At 44.6% G+C, this 25,446-nt stretch overlaps 2 protein-coding genes across 7 annotated transcripts in view; one reads left to right on the plus strand and one right to left on the minus strand.

The window, feature by feature from the left end:
* Positions 1-911, minus strand: part of RUBCN (rubicon autophagy regulator) — a 42,461-nt gene extending 41,550 nt beyond the window's left edge. For all 4 annotated transcript variants that reach the window (XM_075861819.1, XM_075861817.1, XM_075861818.1 and 1 more), the window contains exon 1: positions 812-911. In XM_075861819.1, coding sequence (XP_075717934.1) covers positions 812-849 — 38 coding nt within the window. In that variant the 5' untranslated portion in view covers positions 850-911. The remainder of the gene's footprint in view (positions 1-811) is intronic.
* A 4,200-nt stretch (positions 912-5,111) lies between these two features.
* Positions 5,112-25,446, plus strand: part of EIF4E2 (eukaryotic translation initiation factor 4E family member 2) — a 46,419-nt gene continuing 26,084 nt past the window's right edge. Inside the window, exons 1-7 of one of the 3 annotated variants that reach the window (XM_075861823.1) lie at positions 5,112-5,204; positions 9,720-9,834; positions 10,435-10,569; positions 11,651-11,755; positions 11,864-12,016; positions 14,424-14,560; positions 17,639-17,695. In XM_075861823.1, coding sequence (XP_075717938.1) covers positions 5,185-5,204; positions 9,720-9,834; positions 10,435-10,569; positions 11,651-11,755; positions 11,864-12,016; positions 14,424-14,560; positions 17,639-17,654 — 681 coding nt within the window. In that variant the 5' untranslated portion in view covers positions 5,112-5,184 and the 3' untranslated portion in view covers positions 17,655-17,695. Of the gene's footprint in view, positions 5,205-9,719; positions 9,835-10,434; positions 10,570-11,650; positions 11,756-11,863; positions 12,017-14,423; positions 14,561-17,638; positions 17,696-25,446 lie in introns of those variants that run through there. The other 2 variants (XM_075861822.1, XM_075861824.1) reach the window with 2 other exon arrangements.

A 25,446-nucleotide genomic window follows, 5' to 3' on the forward strand; every position in this document is an offset into this window, starting at 1 on the left:
ATAATGATATCACAGATTAGGAATCAGACAAAGCGTTCACCCGCAGAAGTGTGACCTACAGAACATGGCAAGCATGACACATAAGGAACGTCAGCCATCAGTCCGGGAGTTATGACACCGCATTGTAACCAAGGAGCAGATCCGTCAATGTCATGATGTACCTCTGTATAACGCTTACTAGGAAATCACGTGATCCGGAATATGACCGGGTCTTACTAGGCAATCTAGTAAACCTAAAATTACAATAAAGGACCCTGGGTTTTTTTCTTTTTTTGTTTCTTTCCTCCTAGAAACAGGTCTTTCCTCTCTTGTCTGTTGCTTAGCCACTTTCACGTGAATGCTGCAATACCTGACACAACCAATAAACAAGAGTGGCGCTGTTTCTGGAATAATAAAGCAGACACAATATTACGATACAACTGGCATAGTTCAGTAGCTGCGGTAAATTCTGGAATCGACAAAGGCTTCGAGAATATGGCGCACTCTACAAAGTAATCACATACTGGTATACCGCCGAGTATTCGTAAACGTATCCCAAAGACTGTAAAGAAAGATGCGGATGACACATAACAGGTATAAGACACACACTGTGTGCTCCTGACAGCTGGTGTGTCCCATGGTGATCATGTATATACACATCCCCTGGCAAGAGAGGGAGCAGTGCTGTGCCCTGTGCAGTGACACCCCACCTGCCAGCGACATTCCTGCGCTACGTTTGACCTATCTGATCATCCCCCGCTGTCAGCACATTCTGCTACATGTATCCAATGCCCTGCTTCTCTATACACCACAACCAGATGGTGTGACTCACCCAACGGGTACTTCCCGGCGAAGGCCGCTGATCTCCATGTCTGTGCCCGGTGGAAACACTTTCCATCTCACGTCAAAACACAAATCAGCCCTGCCCAAGCCACGCCCACAACACTCGTGCTTCCTACTTCCGGCAAGCTTTACGACTACAAGTGCCCCTCAGCTTTTGCAATGCGCATGTCTGCCAGCAGGGGGTTTTGGGTTCCCAGTTTCGGTACTGTCATTCTAGGGGGGGCCGGGACCAGTTTCGGGACTGAGGTGGGCGTCTGTGTCTCATTTACCACGTACTTTACTGTTTTGGTACTTATAGAGCAGTTGATCCAGCGCCATATATACAATTGTATTCAAAGTCGAAGTAGAAAAAAGGCAATAAAGATGCTTTTTTATGGAAGCAAATTCTGGTACCATGATGCTTTGCAGCAACTACATTGACACACAGTGCACAAGTTCATGCGTCGTTTTTTGGCGCTGATTTTGTTTGCGGAAATCGCATCGGAATCAATGCCAAGGACGTTTTTCCCATTAAGGGCATGCTATAAATGTCAGATAGATGCAGGTCCCACCTCTAGAACGGGGCCCCCTAAAACCTGTTTTAACTCTGTGTTGAATTCCGACCATGAAGAAGAGCTACGCTGTTTCCATAACACTCATAGTAGTGAATGGCAGTCACGGAAGCAGCGTAGCATGCTAGAAATCACACTCTTCAGCCGCAACACAGCGGTAGAACGGGGTTTAGGGGACCCCTTTCTAGAGATAGGTGCGGTTCCCAGAGGTGAGACATGCTCTATCTGATATTTATGACGTATTCTGTGGATATGAAGCAAAGTAAAAAGATTTTGAAGCAGCACAAGTCCCGAGTCTGGTGCGGTGCACGCTGTCAAGCCAGGCAAACCCACTCCGGCATAATGCAAATTCCAAGAAAAGTAGTAGGACAACAGCAGACGTCTCCAGATCTTCAAAGTGGTTTTATTGTCAAAACATCCACGGCAAACAGGCAACGTTTCGACCCATAGTGAGTGTGGGGTCTTTGTCAAGGCTTGACAAAGACCCCACACTCACTATGGGTCGAAACGTTGTTGGAGATCTGGAGACGTGTGCTGTTGCCCTACTACTTTTCTTGGTATTCTGTGGATATGTCATAAATGTCTCTCATGGTAAAACCCCTTTAATAGTTTACTCAGTATTTAGGTGAGTATTGCTATTCATGTGATATAAATTCTGCACAAGTGAATAAAACAACCCAAACAAGTTAAATGGTCACACTGCTCATGATGATAGACTAATACTGACTGATACCTTTGGCCGGGAGAAAATAAACCAGGACACTAACAAATGAAATGAGAACACAGGGGACAATGTGTAACGTCTATGGCCGGGGGTCGTCGTTCAGACTTACCCCTTGACGGCACCGGCCATGGACATCTCTCTTCATGGCGTCAGCTCCCTCCAGGGAGACGCCGGCACTCACTTCCGGGTCCTCGGACTGATTCCTGCAGGGCGCGCACGCCCGTGCGTGCACGGCCTTAAAGGGCCAGTACGCGTCCAGCTGTCATCCATCAATTATTAGCCCAAATGGCTGCTGGACTATAAAAAGGGTCTCTGCCCACTGGTTCCTTGCCTGAGCGTTGTTGTATACCTAAGTTTGTCTTGCAAATGGTCTCCCAGTGTTTTCCAGTTCCCAGTGTTACCCGTTCCTGCTGCCTGTACCCTGTATCCCGTGCTATTGTATCTACAGTGTCTACATTGCCTCAGGTACCCGTTCCGAACTATAGACATTGTTTTGTACCTTGTTGGCCAGCTGCTACCCCGCTACGCGGTACGGCCCAGTGGGTCCACACCCGGCACCGTGACACAGTGATGGTGATGATGTAGAAGAGAGGCTTCCTCTGAATGATAAGGTAGAAGACAATCGCCTGGTAATTGATGTTATCTAGAGTAAGCCAATGGTCTATGATCTTCTTGGCTGGCATGTGTATTATTGCCCATTCTCCATTTTCTAAAAAGATTAATTTCAAGAAAATTCAAAAAATATTAAAATACTAATATAAGTCAAATGGTCATTGGGCTGAATTTATTATCCATTTTATGCCAGTTTTCTGGCGTAGAAAAGTTGCAAAAGCGCCATTGCAACTTTTGGCCTTTTAAAGCCACCCTCACTACTTTTGTGAAAAGGGGGCATGGCTTCCCAAAGGGGCGGGGCCACAGTGGATGGACAATTTATTCTAAAGAACGCCAGAAAACTGCTGAATACCTCTTAAAATATGTGTCGCATCTTTGGCCAACGGTGTGCCACAATTGTGGAGCAACTTCGTTGTCCGTGTTCCACATTTATGGTGCAATGATTGCGGCCATGCTGCATTTATTCCCCCCTTTCTATTGAACCTAAAATAAAATAAGTATACTCACCTCAACGCTCCTCTTCTCCCCTCCGGGTCCCCTCAGGCTCCATCAGCGTGCTGTGGCTCATACAAGGTCCTGATTATGGCCTTATATGTGATGCAGCACTCAACATCATCAGTACCAATCCAATTACACCAAGACTAGAAGCATGAGGTAGAGGAAAACCGTCTTGAGTGTTATGGATACTGGTTGTGTTTATTGCTTTGTACCTGTAAATGCTTCTGGGTCTATTTCAATCCATTCTATTGTTTCCCCATCATTATCAGTCAGGAGCAATTCAATTTCATTCGCACTGTATGTCTGGGACCTAGGTAAAGAGACTTATTTAACAATTGGAAGATATAATGACATAAAATAACAACTTTTGGAGAGTAGTGATGTCACATTTGTCTCCATATTCATGTCCAAGATCACATGACTCATTCTGAAAATGTTCTATAATATTTTCTATTGGCTTGTATTACAGTCAGGAAAAAAAAAAAAATTGGCCGAGTGGCTATTGGCTGCTCGTAGAAAATACAAGCGGCATGCTCTTTCTTTGATTGGTCTCCACCTCTGACCACCCATTGAAATCAATAATGTCACAGTGCCCGCTGTAGATAGTGCCACACAGCCCCCTCACCCTGTAGCTGGTGCCACAAAGCCCCCTCCCCTGTAGCTATTGTCACACACTCCCCCTCCCATGTTTCTGGTACCACACACTCCCCTCCCCTGTAGCTGGTGCCACACACTTCCCTCCCCTGTAGCTGGTGCCACACACTCCCCTCCCCTGTAGCTGGTGCCACACACTCCCCTCTCCTGTAGATAGAGCTATTGTGGCTTCCTCTAGGGGTATGTTCACACGATGAGATTTACAGCTGCCTCGTTTCACACGTAAATGCTCCTCCTCGTAATTTACAAGGCGTCTGAGACGCTCTGAGACGCTCGTAAATCTTGAGCTGTGCACAATACGTCGGCAAACCCATTCTAATGAATGGGCAGATGTTTGCCGACGTATTGTGGCCCTATTTTCAGACGTAAAACGAGGCATAATACGCCTCGTTTACGTCTGAAAATAGGTCGTGTGAACCCAGCCTTAGAGAGGAATCCCTAGCCAGAGTGTAGCCGATGCTCTGGTCGTGGATTCCACTCCTGGAGGAGCTCCTTGACGTCACTGTCCATATATGGACAGTGACTTCGTCAGGGCTTCCCTCTATGAGCAGGATCCCCGGCAAATGTTAATTAGCAACTATTGTGTGGAGCATAACTATCTGTTTTACAAGCAGATACATTTAAATGTATAAAAATATATGTATTCTGTGAATGGACTGCTGAGTGAGATTGCTGTGATGCACTTTAGTCGATGGCACCTGCAGGGACGCAGGAATTTCTTTGAGGATTTATAATTGTAATTGTCCCTGCTTATACTGATATTAGGATGTCCATACACGATGCAGCCAAGACGCAAAAAGTGCCACACGGCTGAGAACCGCACCGCAAACAGCCCGCGGTTTTAGCAGGAATTGCCTCCGTGATGTGATGCGACTCCACACCTATTTTTCTTCTGCTTGAATGGGGTTTGCAGAAATTCATGCACATGCTGTAGAAACAACCGCATTTAGCTTTCTGCAACAAATCTGCAGCTGTCAAAGAATGGAAAAAATCTGCAAGCAGAAGAAAAATAGGTGTGTATGTGTGTGAGTCACATAGAGCTGAAGAGGTTAATTGCCAGTTTATTTCCCTAGTGTTCATACCCAGAAAAGGTCAATAAAAAAAAAGTTTATTGCATCTCTTACATAAGAATGAACTGTATGAATAAACATATCCGCCACACTTAAAATGGCTGACAAATACTGCCGTTTACCATGCCCTGTACCTGTCCGGCTAGAAACACATCCGCTGTTATAGAGTTCCGTATGTGCAGGAAGGGACGGCTAGTGTGCGGAGGAATGTTATGCTGGAAGCGGAAGTGGCAGGGAGAGGAGCACAGAGACGATGAACAACAAATTTGATGCGTGAGTTTGGGGCTTGGATCGGTGACATATCGAGCAGAGTAGGTTTAAACAGTGGGACAGAGAAAACTCTTGATGAGGTGGACGGTTATGCGGACGAACAGAGCAATTGCACTGTGCGCTAATAACGCACATCTAGAGCATTTCATGTTAGGATTGAGCAATGTCTGTGCTGTGTGTGTATATATATATATATATATATATATATCGCCAAATCTCTTTGCAGATCAGATGAGCAGCCCAATGTATGTGCTATAGCTGGATATCTGCACATTCGGTTTCTTTTGGGATAAATAATTAACACATTACATCCTGGTCAGATCTGCTGAGTTCTAATGTCCTTCTTCATATGTGGTCATTTGTTGTTTGCGACATGGGAGATTTTATCCATGTGTCTGTTCGTTTTCTGGAATAAATGCTATGAAAAATATGCCCTAAATGTCCGGAACCCACTACAGACCCTGAGTCTGCCATTCACATTGGGGAGTTAAAGAGGCTCTGTCACCCCATTATAAGTGGCCTATCTTGTACATAATGTGATCGGCGCTGTAATGGAGATTACAGCAGTGTTTTTTTATTTAGAAAAACAATCATTTTTGACAGAGTTATGACCTATTTGAGAATTATTCTAATGACTTTCTTAGACAACTGGGCGTGTTTTTACTTTATGACCAAGTGGGTGTTGTAAAGTGTATGACACTGACCAATCAGCATCATACACTTCTCTTCATTAATGTACTCACACACCGCGAGATCACGCTTGCTGTCACTTAGCCCTTATTCACACGACAGGGTTTCCCGGCCGGGTGACGGCCGTTCATAAATCGTCCGTCACCCGGCTGCAGTAGAAACAATAGACCCCTAATGGGGCTATTCACACAACCGATTTTTTTGACGGCCCGGGAAACCTGGCCGTCAAAAAATGGGACATGCCCTATTTTCGGCCGTTTACCCGGCCGCCCGGCTCCCATAGACGTCTATGGGGCCGGGTAATACACGGCCATCACCGGAATGTGTGCCGAGTGACGGCCATGTATTCCGTCGCTCGCGCTCTCTCTCCTCCTCCTCCTCCTCCTCCTCACAGTGCAGAGTGCATGTGAGGAGGAGGAGGAGGGTCTTTTTTTTGCTCCCTGTAGGAGTCGGAATCCCCAATCCCTGGCCGGGGATTGGGGATTCCGCTACAGGAGAGGTGAGTGACTACACTGTCCATATATGGACACAGCGACGTCACTCACTTCTGAAGCGGAATCCCCGTGGCCGGGGATTCCGCTACAGGAGAAGTGAGTGACTACACTGTCCATATATGGACACAGCGACGTCACTCACTTCTGAAGCGGAATCCCCGACTCTATGGCCGGGGATTCCGCTACAGGAGAAGTGAGTGACTACACTGTCCATATATGGACACAGCGACGTCACTCACTTCTGAAGCGGAATCCCCGACTCTATGGCTGGGGATTCCGCTACAGGAGAAGTGAGTGACTACACTGTTCATATATGGACACAGCGACGTCACTCACTTCTAAAGCGGAATAACCGACCCTGTGGCAGGGAATTCCTCTCCAGGAGAAGTCAGTGACTACACTGTCCATATATGGACATTGAAGTCAGTGACCTCCTGGAAGGGGGGGATGGGTGCAACTCACAGGGGGCTGTGTGGCATTACCTACAGGGGGCTGTGTGGCATTACCTACAGGGAGCTGGGTGGCATTGCATACAGGGGGCTGGGTGGCATTACCTGCAGAGGGCTGGGTGGCATTACCTGCAGAGGGCTGGGTGGCATTACCTGCCGGGGGCTGGGTGGCATTACCTGCCGGGGGCTAGGTGGCATTACCTGCCGGGGGCTGGGTGGCATTACCTGCCGGGGGCTGGGTGGCATTACCTGCCGAGGGCTGGGTGGCATTACCTGCCGAGGGCTGGGTGGCATTACCTGCCGAGGGCAGTGTGGCATTACCTGCAGGGGGCTGGGTGGCATTACCTGCAGGGGGCTGGGTGGCATTACCTGCTGGGGGCTGGGTGGCATTACCTGCAGGCGGCTGGGTGGCATTACCTGCTGGGGGCTGGGTGGCATTACCTACAGAGGGCTGTGTGTGGCAACAAATTTAAATGAAATTCATCCAATTTTAAAACGGACAGGGAAAAAAACGGATGCAAAACGGGTCAAAATCGTCCGTTAAAAACGGCAACTCGGAACGGATGCAAACCGGCTGGGAAAAACGGCCCAAAACAGCCGTTTTTATCGGCCAACACTCGGACCCTGTCGTGTGAATGAGGCATCACTCACACATTAAAGTTACTGAAGTGTCTTGAGAGTGAATAGACATTACCTCCAGCCAGGACGCGATGTCTATTCACAATCCCGACACTTCGGTAACGTTTGTGTGGGACTTAATGACCGCAAGCGTGATCTCGCGAGATCACGCTGTAAATGACAGCACAGCGTGATCCCGTTGTGCTGTGCTGTAAACCCTTATTCACATGACAGGGTTTCCCGGCCGGGTGATGGCCGTTCATAAAACGGCCGTCACCCGGCTGCAGTAGGAACAATAGACCTCTAATGAGGCTATTCACACGACCGATTTTTTGACGGCCCGGGAAATCTGGCCATCAAAAAATGGGACATGTCCTATTTTCGGCCGTTTACCCGGCCGCCCGGCTCCCATAGAAGTCTATGGGGCCGGGTAATACACGGCATTCACCGGAATGTGTGCCGAGTGATGGCCATGTATTCCGTCGCTCGCTCCCTCCTCACAGCGCAGAGTGCATGTGAGGAGGAGGAGTTTATGCCATTCGGACGAATGGCTGTACGCTGGAGGTAAGTTTATACACTGTGTGGAAGGGAGCACTGCGCTGGCTCCCTTCCCCTGCTTGTTTTAAAAGCGCCCTGTCCCGGCGACACCTTCCCTTGCCGATGGCGCCGCTATCAGCTGCTGCTGCGGCTGCTACTACTGTAGTGACGCCACTATAGCGGAGCAGGGAGGTATCTCCCTGCTCTGCTATGTGCTAGCCCCACTTCAGCTCCCTGAAGGAGCGGAATCTACGTGTGTTCGGCGATTCCGCTCCTGGACAGAGCGCTTGATGTCTCTGTCCATATCTGGGCAGTGACATCAGGGGAAACTCCTGAAGCGGAATCCCCGAACACTCTGCGACCGGGGATTCCACACCAGGCGAAGCCAGTAACGTTCAGTGTCCATAAATGGACACAGACGACAGGGGCTTTTCCTGAAGTGGAATCACCGGCCACATGGGGATTCCCCTTCAGGAGTTGTCACTGTCCAGATTTGCCTGGTCCGGAACGGATGCAAAACTAATGCAAACCAGCCGGGAAAAACGGCCGATTTTATCGGCCGACACTCGGGCTCGGGCGGGACCCTGTCGTGTGAATAAGGCATAAGTCCCACACAAATGTTACCGAAGTGTCGGGATTGTGAATAAACATTGCGTCCTGGCTGGAGGTAATGTCTATTCACTCTCAAGACACTTCAGTAACGTTAATGTGTGAGTAAGCGACACCAGGCGTAATCTCGCGAGATCACGCTGTGTGAGTACATGAATGGAGAGACGTGTATGACGCTGATTGGTCAGCGTCATACACTTTACAACGCCCAGTTGTCTACTAAGAAAGTCATTAGCATAAATCTAAAATAGGTCATAACTCGTTATGATCGTATTTCCAAATAAAAAACACTGCTGTAATCTACATTACAGCGCCGATCACATCATGTACAATATAGGCCACTTATAATGGGGTGACAGAGCCTCTTTATCTGTGCACGGTCACTCTCCTTCGCAGTCTATGGATGACATAAGATGGCTATCCCCCCCCCCTCCCTGTAAACATGCACATCTGCTGCGGGGATACGTTTGGGAGGCCCCAATACACATAACACTATCGGCGGATCGCCCCTAACTTGTCCGTCCGAGTCTGCTAACATTGATGTCATTTGTATAGGCAGTATTAGGGCCCATTCACACGAACGTGAATCTCGTCCGTGTGCTATTCATGGAAATCACGCACCGCACATGGACCCATTGATTTAAATGAAACCGTTCACGCAGCGGGAGTTTTCACACAGCGAGAGTCCTCTGCGTGAAACTCCCTGCATGTCCTAGATTGGTGCGTTTTCACACACCTACGCGCCTGTTGAAGTCAATGGGTGCGAGAAAACCACGCACAGCACATGGATGCACAACCGTGTGCTGCGTGTGATTTGCGCATCAATTACATGAAAAAAAATGTGCTTTGCGAGTGCATGAAAAACACATGCCACTCGCAAAGCACAGTTGCATTAACACAACGCACACGGACTAGATTTACACGTTTTTTTACGTGCGTAAATCTGTCACGCTCGTGTGAATGTAGCCTTAGAGAGATACAGAAACGGATGAGTGAGCGTTCACCCCCATTCTCAGGACCCGTGGGGGTTCCATAAATGTTATTTATGGGAAAACTTATTTCTGCTTTAAAATGTATGTTTTATTAAACTGTGACATTTAACACTGTTGCATTGGATGTAGTCTGAAGGATGATGACAGTGGGGATCATGATCAGAATGAGGAGAACGGCACACAGAAAGACAGTGAGAAGGAAAAAAATGACAAGGACAAGAACCAGACATCATGCAGGAAGAAGGTAGGACATGTGCTGTTCTTCGGATTGGTGGGGGTCCAACTTTAATTCAGTGATGTCACATCCTAGCAATATGACATCACTTTCTATAAGTTGAATATCATATTAAAGGGGTTTTCCAGTTCCTAAAAACCCGATGGCCTATCCTCAGGACAGGCCATCAATAGCTGATCGCTCAGGGTCTGCCAGCCGGGACCCCCACCGATCAACTGTTTTGAAAAGGAAGCAGCGCTCGTACAAACGCAGCGGCCCCTTCAAAACAGCTGATTGGGGTGGAGGGTTCAGGCAGCCTGACCCCGAGTAATCCGATATTAATGGCCTATCCTGAGGATAGGCCATCAGTTTTTAGGGACTGGAAAACCCCTTTAATTCTCAGTTGGCCCGTTTTTTGTTCTTATTAAAGCTTTTGTTGTTCTGTTCTCTACTATTCCTGTATTCCGAGTAATAAAATCGTTGTTGGATGGGGGAATCATTTCACCTATAACACTTTGTTGCTTGCCAAGCAAATACCCCATGGATTGCTAAAGATTCCGTTATGTATGATATAAAAGTAAGAATGATTGTGAGCGGAGGTAATCTACATTGTATGTTCTGTATTGGCAGATCATTGTGCCAGGCCCAGCAGAGCACCCGTTACAGTACAACTATACGTTTTGGTATTCCCGAAGAACTCCAGGAAGACCAACAAGCTCTCAAAGCTATGAACAGAACATCAAGCAGATTGGTACCTTTGCCTCCGTGAGTGCCTGCTAAGTGTTACCACTTTGGTTATGGTCAAAGAATGATTTACAGGGGTTGTCCAGTTATGACAACCTTCCTTACATTGTGGGTTACACTCTCATAAGCGGACCAGGGTGATGTTGGCAGTTGTATAAGCCTGTGTACAGCTGCAGTTATCAGTCATTGGTGAGAATGCCAGGAGGAGGTAGGTAAAGGCAGGGGGTGCCCTCATGAATACTCTGCAGTCATAAGCATGTGCTTGGATTAGTCGTTGTACAGGGTTAGGCCCTGTTCACATCTGTGTCATGTCTTGAGGAGCAGAACAAGGGAAAACCGAAAACTATGGTACAATGGACACAACCAGAGGCCGACGGAACCTATGAACTTTAATGGGTTTAGTCAGGTTTCCGTAGGGGTGTCCGTGGTTTTACCAGAAACAATGGCGCAGCATGTCGCACTATTGTTTCCTCTAATCTCGTCCAGATCTGCGACGTAGGCACCTAACGGTGTGAACAAGGCCTTATGCGACAAATAATAACTGGGGCAGCATATATTACTGACAGGGCCGCATTCACATTACTATTTTGCTAAAATTTATGAAGCCAGTATATTCTATATATTTTTTACAATTTTCATGTGAACTTTAAGAGAACAAAGTCCCTTTCCAGTTAGAGTAGCTTTCTTCTATAATAATGGGGTGTTCCAGTTTTATGTAAAGAGAAATGTAATCATTATATATCATAAAATATTATGCAACTTTCTAACACGTATTCGTTTCAATGCCTCGCCGTTTTCAAGATCTCTGCTTGCCTTCAATGAAGGGGAATATTCTTGTTTTCATCCAGTAGCTAAAAACCTGTACAGACTTAATGCTTCTCTCAGCTGAGGGTTTACTAAAATGTATTCGTCCAGGGAATCCTCTGTGTTTACCCCCACTTTCAGAATTGGTAGGGCTCCCAGGGTTCTAACCCTCACGATGACACATTTATGGCATATCTAAATATCTTTAAACTTTATTTACATAACTAGACGCCCTGTTAAAACTTTATTTCTGTACATCATAATCATTTAATGAATTATTTGCTGCATCTTTAAACAGGTGGAACAGTTCTGGAGGTTCTACAGCCACATGGTACGTCCCGGTGACCTGACCGGACACAGTGACTTTCATCTTTTTAAGGAAGGGATCAAACCAATGTGGGAGGTGGGTTAGTGTGAAATACTGATAATATTACTGCTGAGAGAGTGGAATGTTCTGATGATGCCAGTGTCCTAAGCCTTGCCCGTGTGTCTCTGGTTTCTTCCTGTCCAGGATGATGCCAACAAGAATGGAGGAAAGTGGATAATCCGCCTGCGCAAAGGACTGGCTTCTCGCTGCTGGGAGAATCTCATTCTAGCGATGTTAGGGGAGCAATTCATGGTTGGGGAGGAGATCTGTGGGGCAGTTGTCTCTGTTCGTTTCCAGGTAAGTAACCAGCAGGGAACAATAGCATATTCATAATTCACTCTTAGTTCAAATTGATTTTCTGAAAGTTTTTTTTATAATATATATGCTTAATAGGCATAAGGCTAGGGCTTCACGGCGACTTTTGCTGCGGCAGGAAATGTGCGTCCAAATGTCGGTGTGCCACGCTGCGTACATCACATCAATGAAAGTTAATGTGGTCACGTTGCGACCTGCAAGTTGCCAACGACCGTCGCAAGAAATCCATCCACATTCATATACATTACTTCAATGTACACAGTCCCTGTGAAGTCCTAGCCTAAACCGTTGGCAATGTTTAAGGGTTTTCTGTTTTAGATCACCTCTATCTATATGCCCTAATATTACATTTGGATATAATAGAGGGTTTCACAGCTCAGGGCTCTACTGCATTACAGCGGAGCGCTACTACAAAGCGTGGAGGCCGATTTCAAATGAAGAATTGCTAGCAAACTACTCCTGGCGGTAACTGCTGATCGTTTATTGGTCCTTGTGTGCTAGAAGTCATTCTAAATCACACTTTAATATGAATTTGACTCTTACTTATGATCTTATTATATCTTTTTTTACGTACTTATATAGAAACGAGGTATTCAGCACAGTAGAACAACCCCTAAAAAATTCATATGTGTGTGTGTGTATATATATACACACACACACACACACACACACACACTCACACACCTGCCCTCATGATCCCTACGCTATCTCACATATGTTCAGTTTTGAGAACATTTACATGATCTCTTTATCTTTACATAAAGTGCACATTTATAATCTGTCAGCTTCAGGTTTGCTGCTCCTTTAAATGAGAAGATCTAAACATAGGGTGGACTGCAGTTCATGCAATAATCTGTCTAAACCAGGGGTCTCAAACTCGGCCGGGTAAGTGGGCCGCATATAGAAAAAATGGGAAGTTGACGGGCCGCATTACTTTCAAATTTGATACAATACAAAATTATTGTTAATCAATTAGTTATTTGAACTACTATAACACTATATTACTATAATAATAATACTACATTACTATAATAATAGCGCTAGGTTTAAAATTTGAGATATTTCTCCACGTGCTTATTTCAACAATCCAGCTTTCCAGTTTAAGTGTCGCTAAATGCAGTCCGGCGGCTCAGTTAGCAGCGTTTGGCAGACACACATGTCAAGATTGGGCAGCCCCCTTTTAGATAGTGCCGCAGTGCCCTCTGTGGACGCTGCCGCAGTGCCCTCTGTGGACGCTGCCGCAGTGCCCTCTGTGGACGCTGCCGCAGTGCCCTCTGTGGACGCTGCCGCAGTGCCCTCTGTGGACGCTGCCGCAGTGCCCTCTGTGGACGCTGCCGCAGTGCCCTCTGTGGACGCTGCCGCAGTGCCCTCTGTGGACGCTGCCGCAGTGCCCTCTGTGGACGCTGCCGCAGTGCCCTCTGTGGACGCTGCCGCAGTGCCCTCTGTGGACGCTGCCGCAGTGCCCTCTGTGGACGCTGCCGCAGTGCCCTCTGTAGATAAGGCCCCAGTGCCCTCTGTAGATAAGGCCCCAGTGCCCTCTGTAGAGGCTGCCCCAGTGATGTCAGGGGCTTGCCCAGAGCTGGAGTCCCGGAGCAGAGCCGCTTCTGGCACTCTGCCTGGGATTCCAGCTCTGCTCCTGACATCACTGTCCATATATGGACAGAGATGTCAGGGGCAACCCCAGAGCTGGAGTCCCAGGCAGAGCGCTAGTAGGCTCTTCCTGGGACTCCAGCTGTGCTCCTGACATCACTGGGACTCCTGCTCTGGGGAAGCCCCTGACATCATTGTCGATGCATGGACAGCGATGTCAGAGGCTTCCCCAGAGTCCCGGAGCAGAGCCGATAATAGCGCTCTGCCCGGGACTCCGTTCTGGGGAAGACCCTGACACACTGTCCATATATGGGCAGATATGTCAGGGAATTGCGCAGCGTCCCGGAGCAGAGCCTATACTAGCGCTCTGCCCGGGACTCCGCTATGGGGAAGACCCTGACACACTGTCCACATATGGGCAGCGATGTCAGGGAATTCCACAGAGTCCCGGAGCAGAGCCGACACCAGCGCTCTGCTCGGGACTCCGGCTCTGGGGAAGCCCCAGACAACGCTGTTCATATGTGCACAGCGATGTCAGGGAATTCCCCAGAGCCGGAGTCCCGGAGCAGAGCCGACACCAGCGCTCTGCTCGGGACTCCGGCTCTGGGGAAGCCCCAGACATCGCTGTTCATATGTGGACAGCGATGTCAGGGAATTCCAGAGTCTAGCGGCTGTGTGTCCCGCGGGCCGCAGATGACAGCCCCAGGGGCCGCATGCGGGCCGCGTGCTTGAGACCCCTGGTCTAAACTGTTTATTTAGATCAATTTATAGTAAAGATGATTTGATCTATTTATTTTAGGAAGACATCATCTCTATCTGGAATAAAACTGCAAGTGACCAAGCAACCACGGCTCGAATCCGGGATACTTTACGACGAGTTCTGAATCTGCCTCCGAATACAGTTATGGAATATAAAACGCACACAGACAGTATCAAGTACGTATGAAACCGCTCGCACATTCCTAAGGTTTTCATCTTGGTAAGAAGAAAATAAGTGATGTCCCTTTATATTCTAGTGACCCCAAGTGTCACATTTTTAATTTTGATATAAGCGCGTTATATAACTGTTTAAAGAGGCTCTGTCACCAGATTTTGCAACCCCTATCTGCTATTGCAGCAGATAGGCGCTGCAATTTAGATTACAGTAACGTTTTTATTTTTAAAAAACGAGAATTTTTTGGCCAAGTTATGACCATTTTTGTATTTATGCAAATGAGGCTTGCAAAAGTACAACTGGGCGTGTTGAAAAGTAAAAGTACAACTGGGCGTGTATTATGTGCGTACATCGGGGCGTGTTTACTACTTTTACTAGCTGGGCCTTGTGAATAGAAGTATCATCCACTTCTCTTCACAACGCCCAGCTTCTGGCAGTGCAGACACAGCCGTGTTCTCGAGAGATCACGCTGTGACGTCACTTCCCCAGGTCCTGCATCGTGTCAGACGAGCGAGGACACATCGGCACCAGAGGCTACAGTTGATTCTGCAGCAGCATCGGCGTTTGCAGGTAAATCGATGTAGCTACTTACCTGCAAACGCTGATGCTGCTGCAGAATCAACTGTAGCCTCTGGTGCCGACACGATGCAGGACCTGTGAGTGACGTCACAGATCTGCACTGCCAGAAGCTGGGCGTTCTGAAGAGAAGTGGATGATACTTCTCATCAGAGCGCCCAGCTAGTAAAAGTAGTAAACACGCCCGGATGTACGCACATAATACACGCCCACTTGGACTTTTACTTTTCAACACGCCCAGTTGTACTTTTGCAAGCCTCATTTGCATAAATACAAAAATGGCCATAACTTGACCAAAAATGCTCGTTTTTTAAAAATAAAAACGTTACTGTAATCTACATTGCAGCGCCGATCTGCTGCAATAGCAGATAGGGGTTGCACAATCTGGTGACAGAGCCTCTTTAAGTGATTTGGTCAGAATTCTGAACCAGAAAGCAAAGGTATACCTAATATGTCTTGTTTTTTGTCACAAAGTTAAAAAGAGTAAGGTAATACCCACTATGGTTGGTCCATTAGACATGCCATTGAGTGTTAGAGTGCATTCCTACATCCATATATACATACTTTTTTTTTTGTGCTAAAATCGGGAACCGTTTTCCATAAACTGAATTTAGAGCACTGCAAAAGCTTTCCACATTGTAGGATTAACAGGATTAAATAAATGTGTTGCTATTTTAGTGTATACTGGAAAAAAATGGATTGTCCATGCGTTCGTTTTTAATGGGGCCTTCCAAGGTTTGTTTAGAACAGATAGCCCATCTAACTTCCAGGTTGTTTCTTCACCAGATGTAAACTTTCTACTTTAGTGGCTCCTACCTCCAAACTATGAGACATTATATAGAGTTCTTCCTGAACTGTAGGGGGAATAGATTCTTATTTCTTTGGATTGCGGGAAGACTTTCCTTGTGTGATATCGTAACTTTATATTTTCTTGAGTTGCACAACCGGAATGTGAGAATGCATCTTGCCGTGTAGTTCTACTTCGAGCCCCTACGCTCCTAAAGTGTACCGCCAATTCTAACTTGTTGCATCTAGTCTAACGTACCAGTTTGCTGTTAGTTTAGTAAATGCATTAGGAATTTTTTTATGGTATTCGTGCCAGTTCTGCACCCTGCATCTATCTATAAAGCTCCAGCGGGGGAACAAGCCACATGTTCTGACTACATGGAATCCCCAGCAAGCAGGAAAAACTCTGCTTCAAAGCTCCTATTGATTAGAAGCGAGGCTTCCTGCTTGCTACAGATTCCAAAGAGACCGCAAAGACACAAACACTATAATAATAAGTCATTTTCTAGGGGTTTATTCACAACCTTTGTTCCCAATTAAAAATGCTTTTTAATGTAAATGTAATGAAGAAAAATTATACATCTTTGGTATCTACGCTTCCGTAACGGTCCAAACGATAAAATTATCTCGTTATTTAAGCCTTACGGTGAACGCCGTAAAGAAAACGTACAAAATAAAATGCAGGATTGCTGTTTTTGGTTAATTTTGCCTCCTCTAAAAAGTCCTATGTAAAGGCAAAAAAAAAGACCTCGCACATCTGTCGATTGGATTTTTTTTTTTTTATGGCTCTCAGAATATGGCGACACAAAAACAGTTTCTACTAAGGTCTTATATTTATGTTGCCATCTTTGTTCCCTACTATATGTTTTTTATTTGCTAAAAATGTAATTGGATCCCAGCAGAGGAAAAACAAAGACATACAAAAATAAGGATGTGAACATGAACCAAAACACAGATTTCTAATCCTAAAAAGTGTTTAGTCGATATTGTGCGCCTTTTGTGATTTCCTGTGCAGAAATGTAAAGCCTCAAAGCTGAAAATCCATATTTGAAAATACTTAAAGGGAATGTGTCATCAGAATTATTTTTATTTTTTTTACATTTTCTGTAATTATCTATATTAAAAAACAATCCTAAAATCTTGTGGTTTTCACTCTGGCCACTGAGCCTCATAATAGACTGACCCTTCCTGTTCTGTAGAGATCAATTCTCAGCGGTCCTCTCATTATCATCACAGGCAGGATTACAATGAAAGGTAACACCTCCATATAGATAACACAGGATCCATCATTGACGATAGACTGACACTTCCGGTTCTGTAGAGATCACTTCTCAATGCCCTATTACATGGGCCCATTATTGGGCAAACAAGTGTTCATATGAATGCTCGTTCCCGATAATTGCCCTGTGTAATCAGGGCAACGATCAGCCAATGAACGAGCAAACGCTCAATCATCTGCTTTAAAGAATTAAAAATGATGGTTGTCGGCAGCACATCTCTTACTTTCCTATGGTTTATGTGGCTTCTGTAAAGCATATCTCTAAATGCTGTTAACAGCAGCTCAGGCAACATGGCTGCCCCCATAATCATGCACAGAAAATAGAATAACAAAATCTTAAAAATAAAAACTGATTAAAAAAACGATGATGTTACACTATCTTGTTTTAATTAGGAAAAAAACACGTAACTTTTCTACAACACCATACTCTTCCTTACAGGGGTTCAGGAAGATGAGATCTGGAATGCTATCCTGTGTTTTTTTCTTAATGGTGAGCATCTTTCCCTGCGGTTTCTGAAGTGTAGTCATGGTTAGAATAATGTGGTCACCAGAGACTGTCTTTTACTAAATCAGGTTTTGTTCACCGTTGTGTTAAATGGGTTATCTGGTGTCATAACAGATGGCCTATCCTCAGGATAGGATATCGATGTCTGATCGGTGGATGGCTGACTTTTGGCACGCCCACCAATCAGCTGTTTGAATGGGCCGCGGCGCTCCTTCCCCTTCATTTCGTACACAGCTCAGCACTGCACAACGCTGTCACATTCGTAGTGGCACAGTATTAAAGCTTCCGCCCAGTCCCAAAAAGCTTCCGCCCAGTCCCAGAACAAACCGCTTTGAAAAGATTTCTAGCTGAGGTAGGGTGGGTTGACTTATGGAGATTTCGACATGCTTCTGAGAGACCATATTCCTGCTATACAACAGGGAAGTGAGCTTTGTCTTGCATTGACTGTGCTTTTGGGACACTATCTGTCTCTAGCGGTCTCAGATGTCCTATATGTTGTTAGGGGGCTGTCAGATCATTCCCTGTTATACTTAAAATTACAGATCCCTGGAGTTGACCGTAGGTCAGGATGGAGAATACACCCCTTTTGGTTTAATCTAATAGGTGAGCAGGACAGAATACCTAACCAACTACAAATCTTTATAGTCTTGGATACTAATACAGCCAATCCCCTTATAGTATGGGAGACACTTAAAGCATATCTCCGATAATGCCTTAGGTCATCTATCTCCTTCATCAAAAGGGAGGCACGAGGAGAGGTTGGCCCAAGAATATATACAAAAAGAACAAGAATTAATATTAGATCCCAGTGATTCCAAAAAACAGGCGTGGTTATGTTCGGGTGAATGAATGAGCGACCGGTGCTCCATTAATTTCTATGGAGTTTCTCAGGGGGGCCCCAGCGGTCGGAACCCCAGCAATCATACATGTATCTCCTATCCTGTGGATAGGGGATACATGTGTTTTGTGGCACAACCCCTTTAAAGGAGATCTCCTTTCCCCAAATATCGGAGTTAGATGGTCAGCTCTTAAACTCAGACATCACATTAATAGAGATCGAAAGAGCTATCTCAGACATGGGTTAGGGTAAATCTCTGGCCCCTGATGGCTTCCCATTGGAGGTTTATTCTAGATATTCTGAAAAACTTGGGCCATCTCTTCTCAATATGTTTAAAGAAGCTCATGACTCAGCATTGTTTCCAGACTCTTTGTATGAGGCTACTATTAAAGCCTGATAAAAAAAAAACCTGGAGTGTGGCTCATACAGGCCCATTTAATTACTTAACGTAGATTACAAAATACTGACCAAAATATTCGCTAACCGTCTCAACTCTGTCATTCTTAGGATTATCCACCAATCCGGCTTTATGCCAGGTAAGAGTACCACCGATAACATACGCAGGGTACAAAGCATCTCTCAGTTAGGTAGAGCCAATATTACAAAGTGGAATGGCCATACTTGTTTACAGTACTAAAGAAATTTGGTTTTGGTCCTCAATTCATGAAGTGGATATCTTCTTTATAAAAATAAAAAAAACACCTAGAGCCAACCTGTTAATCAATGGTCAATGTTCTGCTTTGATTTGGGAAGAGGAACCTGTCAGGGATGTCCCCTATCGCCATTGCTTATCGCATTGGTCATTGAACCTCTGGCACTCCGACTGAGACAGGATACTATATTCCGTGGTATTTCTTTTGGGGAGAGAAAGCGGATCGTGTCGGCCTATATGTGGACGATCTTATTTTATTTATGGCAGACCCAGATATTTCCTTACATAGGGCTATTTATCTTCTAGATGAATTTGCTCCATTCTCGAGCCTCTGTATAAACTGGAGCAAATTGGCTCTGATGTCGCTATGGGATTTAGACTGGCCTTCTGAATACTGTAATCTACCGGTGGTAGAGGATTTTAAATACTTAGGCATTTATATTACTAAACATGCTAATAAATCTCATGCAAAAAACATTTACCTTTTACTAGATTATACAGAATCCTGGACGTATCAATCTAGTTATAATGATATTTCTCCCGCAAGGGTTATATCTCATTGAACATGCCTCGGGTCCCATTTCCAAATCCATTTTTTCCAAATTACAGTCCTTATTAACTTACTTTATATGGGGAAACTCCAGACATAAATTAATCGTGAGTATTCTGCAAAGACTGAAAACACGGGGGCATGGCCCTGCCGGACTTCTATCTATATTTTTTAGCTGGTCAGCTCCGCTTTCTTTATGTATGGACTCAAACTATCACTCCAGTTTGTGTTGAACACTACTTAGCACGTTATTTGGAGATGGACACGTTGTGGTGGGTCTTGGAGAGACCAAATCTATTTCCGCGCTGTCAGCTGTTGATTCACAGGTTGGCCATTCAGGTTTGGAGAGCTGCTAAAGAGATATATCTAATTACCGTGACCTTCATCCTACGATACCTCTCTGGAGAAAGCCCATGATTCCACATCTCTCACTTGTTGAAGAGGATATGTTTTGGACCCCTCATGGTGTCAACGCTCTGGGGGATTTGTACAGCGATGGGACTATCTGATCCTTTACACAAATACAAGAGTTATATCACGTACCACGTACATTATATTATAAGTATCTGGAAATGAGACACGCTATTTGTATCAAATTTCCGAATGTGTCATGCCCCATGTCTGATTATCTTTTAATTGGAAATTTTATATCTCAGGGACCCAGAGGTATTATATCAGCCTTGTACACATGTCTTTTAGAAAAAAATTGAAATCCACTCAGTTAACATCCATTACGAGGCGGAAATCACTTGTTCCCGGTCTATCATTGGGAGGAAGCACTGGCATCCCCACTCTTTCCTGCAGTTAACAACCACATAACCCAACTGTATTTTCTGCATCTATGCTACTTATCTCCAACATGTCTTCATAAAATGGGAAGAATCCCACACACCAGATGTCATAGATGTTCTAAACCGCAAGCTGACTTCTGCCATATGGCATTGGAATGCTCATATTAATTCATTTTGGAAGGAGATCATATCGCAGTTGACATCTATTCTGGGGATTCCAGTGCCACTCACCCCTGAAGTGTGCCGCCTTGGCCTCTTGGATGAGTCCTCGTGGCCACATCATTATAGGATTTTTCTTAGGGAATCTTGATTTTTTTTTTTTTTTTTTTTTTGTTCTAAAGGCCAGTGCACTCAGGTGAATGGGAGATACGTCTCCAACCTTTGGTGAATGGAAGAGACTGATCAATACGATGATTCCCTAAAATAAAATGGTATATGCCCACAGAGGCTGCACCCAAAAATTCCAGAAGTTGTGGGTTATATGGAACACATCCACATTGGCTCTCTCTTCCCCAAGATCACTCAGAGTGGGTCTTTCCTCTGATCTTGGAGGGACCAGCAACGGGCTATATAAGCGGTCCCATTGCTGCACATAACTATTACTGGGATGGTTTGGAGGTCTTGTATCCCATGTACATCAATCATTCAGACAATCGTAATGCAATGATCTACTGTTGTGTGAAGAACTCACATGTGCAATGTTAGGTTCTATTATGTTTTGTTTTAAGTCCATCAACACAATATGTATACCACAATATATATACTTAAGTATTGTTTCCAGTATGACCGGATGCTCCGTCTACTATTATTTTCCTCCATTCCATTCTGTATATATATATATATATAAGTGCATCCATTAAGTGAATTGACGAAGGTGTAATACTGTGCACGGCTGCTATGAATGTAACAGCGTTGGGCGTTGCAGAGCTGTGTACGCAGTGAAGCGAAGGAGCGCGGCGGCTCCTTCAAACAGCTGATCAGTGGGGGTGCCGAGAGTCAGATCCCCACAGGTCAGATATTGATGGTCTATCCTGAGGAAAAGCAATACATTTTATGTCACTGGACAACCCCTTTAATGCATTAACCAACATAGTCTGCAGCAATTCTTGCTATCAAAAATCCTGGAGCCTTGGATCCTGTTAAAGTCGATAGTATCTGTCAGAAATGTTAGGTGTTGAGTGGGTCTGATTTAATGGGAGGCTGAGTTGACTAAATTGCATTTCTTTATTTCCATGTCCTGTATGTTGTTTTCAAGTGTAGATAACTATTATCAGTACAGTACTCTTAAAACTATACACTTCCCTTCTAAACACTTCACTTCTAAACCCAATTGGCCGTCATGCATAAAAACTGTTCTAACAAAAAGTGTCCGTGTTGCCAAAATATAGCAACCAAACGCATCACTCATTTTCAAACACCTATTTGCAAAAAGGGTGATGCTTGTCTGTTCCAAGTAAGAAACCATGAACATTAAAGCCTGAGTTCAGTGACCGAACAACATGTGCGCCTAGAAATTCGACTTTAACCCCTAGACGTCCACATTACATATATTTACGTTCCAGCTGCAATATAAATATACATGGTCCTCTTTAAGGGCAGATTGCACTGTATAGCGCTCTGACATTAACCCCTTCCCTCTTTAGCCACTTTTGACCTTCCTGACAGAGCCTCATTTTTCAAATCTGACATGTGTCACTTTATGTGGTAATAACTCCGGAATGCTTTCACCTATCCAAGCGATTCTGAGATTGTTTTCTCGTGACACATTGGACTTTATGTTACTGGCAAAATTTGCTCGATATGTTCAGTATTTAATTGTGAAAAACACCAAAATTTAGCGAAAAATTGCAAAAATTAGCATTTTTCTCAATTTAAATGTATCTGCTTGTAAGACAGGCAGTTATAATACACAAAATTGTTGCTAATTAACATCCCCCATATGTCTACTTTAGATTGGCATCGTTTTTTGAACATCCTTTTATTTTTCTATGACCTCACAAGGCTTAGAACTTTAGCAGCAATTTCTCACATTTTCAAGAAAATTTCAAAAGGCTATTTTTACAGGGGCCAGTTCAGTTGTGAAGTGGTTTTGAGGGCCTTATATATTAGAAACCCCAAAAAAGTCACCCCATTTTAAAAACTTCACCCCTCAAAGTATTCAAAACAGCATTTAGAAAATGTCTTAACCCTTTAAACATTTCACAGGAATTAAAGCAAAGTAGAGGTGAAATTTACAAATTTCATATTTTTCTGCAGAAATACATTTTTAATACAATTTTTTTTATAACACAGAAGGTTTTACCAGAGAAATGCAACTCAATATTTGTTGCCCAGTTTTTGCAGTTTTAGGAAATATCCCACATGTGGCCGTAGCGTGCTACTGGACTGAAACACCGGCCTCAGAAGCAAAGGAGCACCTAGTGGATTTTGGGGCCTTATTTTTGTTAGAATATATTTTAGGCACCATGTCAGGTTTGAAGGGCTCTTGCGGTGCCAAAACAGTCAAAATCCCCCAAAAGTGACCCCATCTGGGAAACTAGACACCTCAAGGAAATTATCTAGGGGTGTAGTGAGCATTTTCACCGCACAGGTTTTTTACAGAAATTATTGGAAGTAGGCCGTGAAAATTAAAATCAACATTTCTTCAAAGAAAATGTAGGTTTAGCGATTTTTTTTCTCATTTCCACAAGGACTAAAGGAGAAAAAGCACCGCAAAATTTGTAAAGCAATTTCTCCCGAGTAAAACAATACCTCACATGTGGTAATAAACGGTTGTTTGGAGACACGGCGTGGCTGAGAAGGGAAAGAGCGCCATTTGGCTTTTGGAGTTCACATTTAGCAGGAATGGTTTGCGGAGGCCATGTCACATTTACAAAGCCCCTGAGGGGACAAAACAGTGAAAACCCCAAACAAGTGACCCCATTTTGGAAACTATACCCCTTGAGGAAATTATCTAGGGGTATAGTGAGCATTTTGACCCCACAGGTTTTTTGCAGAAATTTTTGCAAGTAGGCTGTGAAAATGAAAATCTACATTTTTTCAAATAAAATGTAGGTTTAGCTAATTTTTTTTCATTTCCACAAGGACTAAAGGAGAAAAATCACCATAAAATTTGTAAAGAAATTTCTCCCGAGTAAAACAGTACCCCACATGTGGTAATAAACGGCTGTTTGGACACACGGCGAGGCTGAGAAGGGAAAGAGCGCCATTTGGCTTTTGGAACTCAAATTTAGCAGGAATGGTTTGCGGAGGCCATGTTACATTTACAAAGCCCCTGAGGGGACAAAACAGTGGAAACCCCCCACAAGTGACCCCATTTTGGAAACAACACCCATTGAGGAAATTATCTAGGGGTATAGTGAGCGATTTGACACCACAGTTTTTTTGCAGAAATTATTGGAAGTAGGCCCTGAAAATAATAATCTACATTTTTTCAAAGAAAATGTAGGTTTAGCTAATTTTTTCTCATTTCCAGAAGGACTAAAGGAGAAAAAGCACCACAAAATTTGTAAAGCAATTTCTCCCGAGTAAAACAATACCCCACATGTGGTAATAAACGGCTGTTTGGACACACGGCAGGGCTTAGAAGGGAAAGAGCACTATTTGACTTTTTGAGATCACATTTAGCAGGAATGATTTGCGGAGGCCAGGTCACATTTGCAAAGCCCCTGAGGGGACAAAACAATGAAAACGCCCAAAAAGGGACTCCATTTAGGAAACTACACCTCTTGAAGAATGCATCTAGGGGTGTAGTGAGCATTTTGACCCCACAGATGTTTCATAGAATTTATTAGAATTAGGCAGTGAAAATAAAAACAGTCCTTTTTCTTCAATAAGACGTAGCTTTAGCGCAAATTTTTTCATTTTCTCAACAAATAAAGGAAAAAAAGAACCCAACATTTGTAAAGCTATTTCTCCCGAGTACGGCAATACCCCATATGTGGTCATAAACTGCTGTTTGGGCAAACGGCAGGGCTCAGAAGGGAAGGACCGCCATTTGGAGTGCAGATGTTGCTGGATTGGTTTCTGGGCACCTGTGGGCCCAAAACAGTGGAAACCCCCCAGAAGTGACCCCATTTTGTAAACTACACCCCTCAATGCATTTACCAAGGGGTGTAGTAAGCATTTTAACCCTGCAGGTGTTTTGTAGAAATTAGTGTGCGCTCAATGTTGCAGAGTGAAAATGGGATTTTTTTCCATAGATATGCCAATATGTGGTGCCCGGCTTGTGCCACCATAACAAGACAGCTCTCTAATTATTATGCGGTGTTTCCCGGTTTTAGAAACACCCTACATGTGGCCCTAATCTTTTGTCTGGACATATGACAGGGCTCAGAAGTGAAGAGTACCATGCGGAGTGGAGGCCTAATTTGGCGATTTACAAAGTATTGGTTCACAACTGCAGAGGCTCAGATGTGAAATAATAAAAAGAAACCCCTGATAAGTGACCCCATTATGGAACTGCACCCCTCAAGGCATTTATTAAGGGGTGTAGTGAGCATTTTCACCCCACAGGTCTTTTCCATAAATGAATGCGCTGCGGATGGTGCAAATTAAAAATTTATATTTTTCCCTAGATATGCCATTCAGTGGCAAATATGTCATGCCCAGCTTATGACGCTGGAGACACACACCACAAAAATTGTTAAAAGGGTTCTCACGGGTATGACGGTGCCATATATGTTGAAGGAAACTGCTGTTTGGGCACGCTGTAGGGTTCAGGGCCGAGGGAGCACCATTTGGCTTTTGGAGAGCGGATTTTGCTTGGTACTATATTTGTTTGAGTATTGCTGGTGTTTTATAATGTGGGGGTACATGTAAGCGGGGCGGAGTATATAAGGGGCATAGTCAGGTGGTATAAAAAAATAAAAATAATCCATAGATGTGTGTTACGCTGTGAAGCAATCCTTT

Source organism: Rhinoderma darwinii, chromosome 4, assembly GCF_050947455.1.
Source record: "Rhinoderma darwinii isolate aRhiDar2 chromosome 4, aRhiDar2.hap1, whole genome shotgun sequence".
In the NCBI taxonomy this organism is placed as follows: Eukaryota; Metazoa; Chordata; class Amphibia; order Anura; family Rhinodermatidae; genus Rhinoderma; species Rhinoderma darwinii.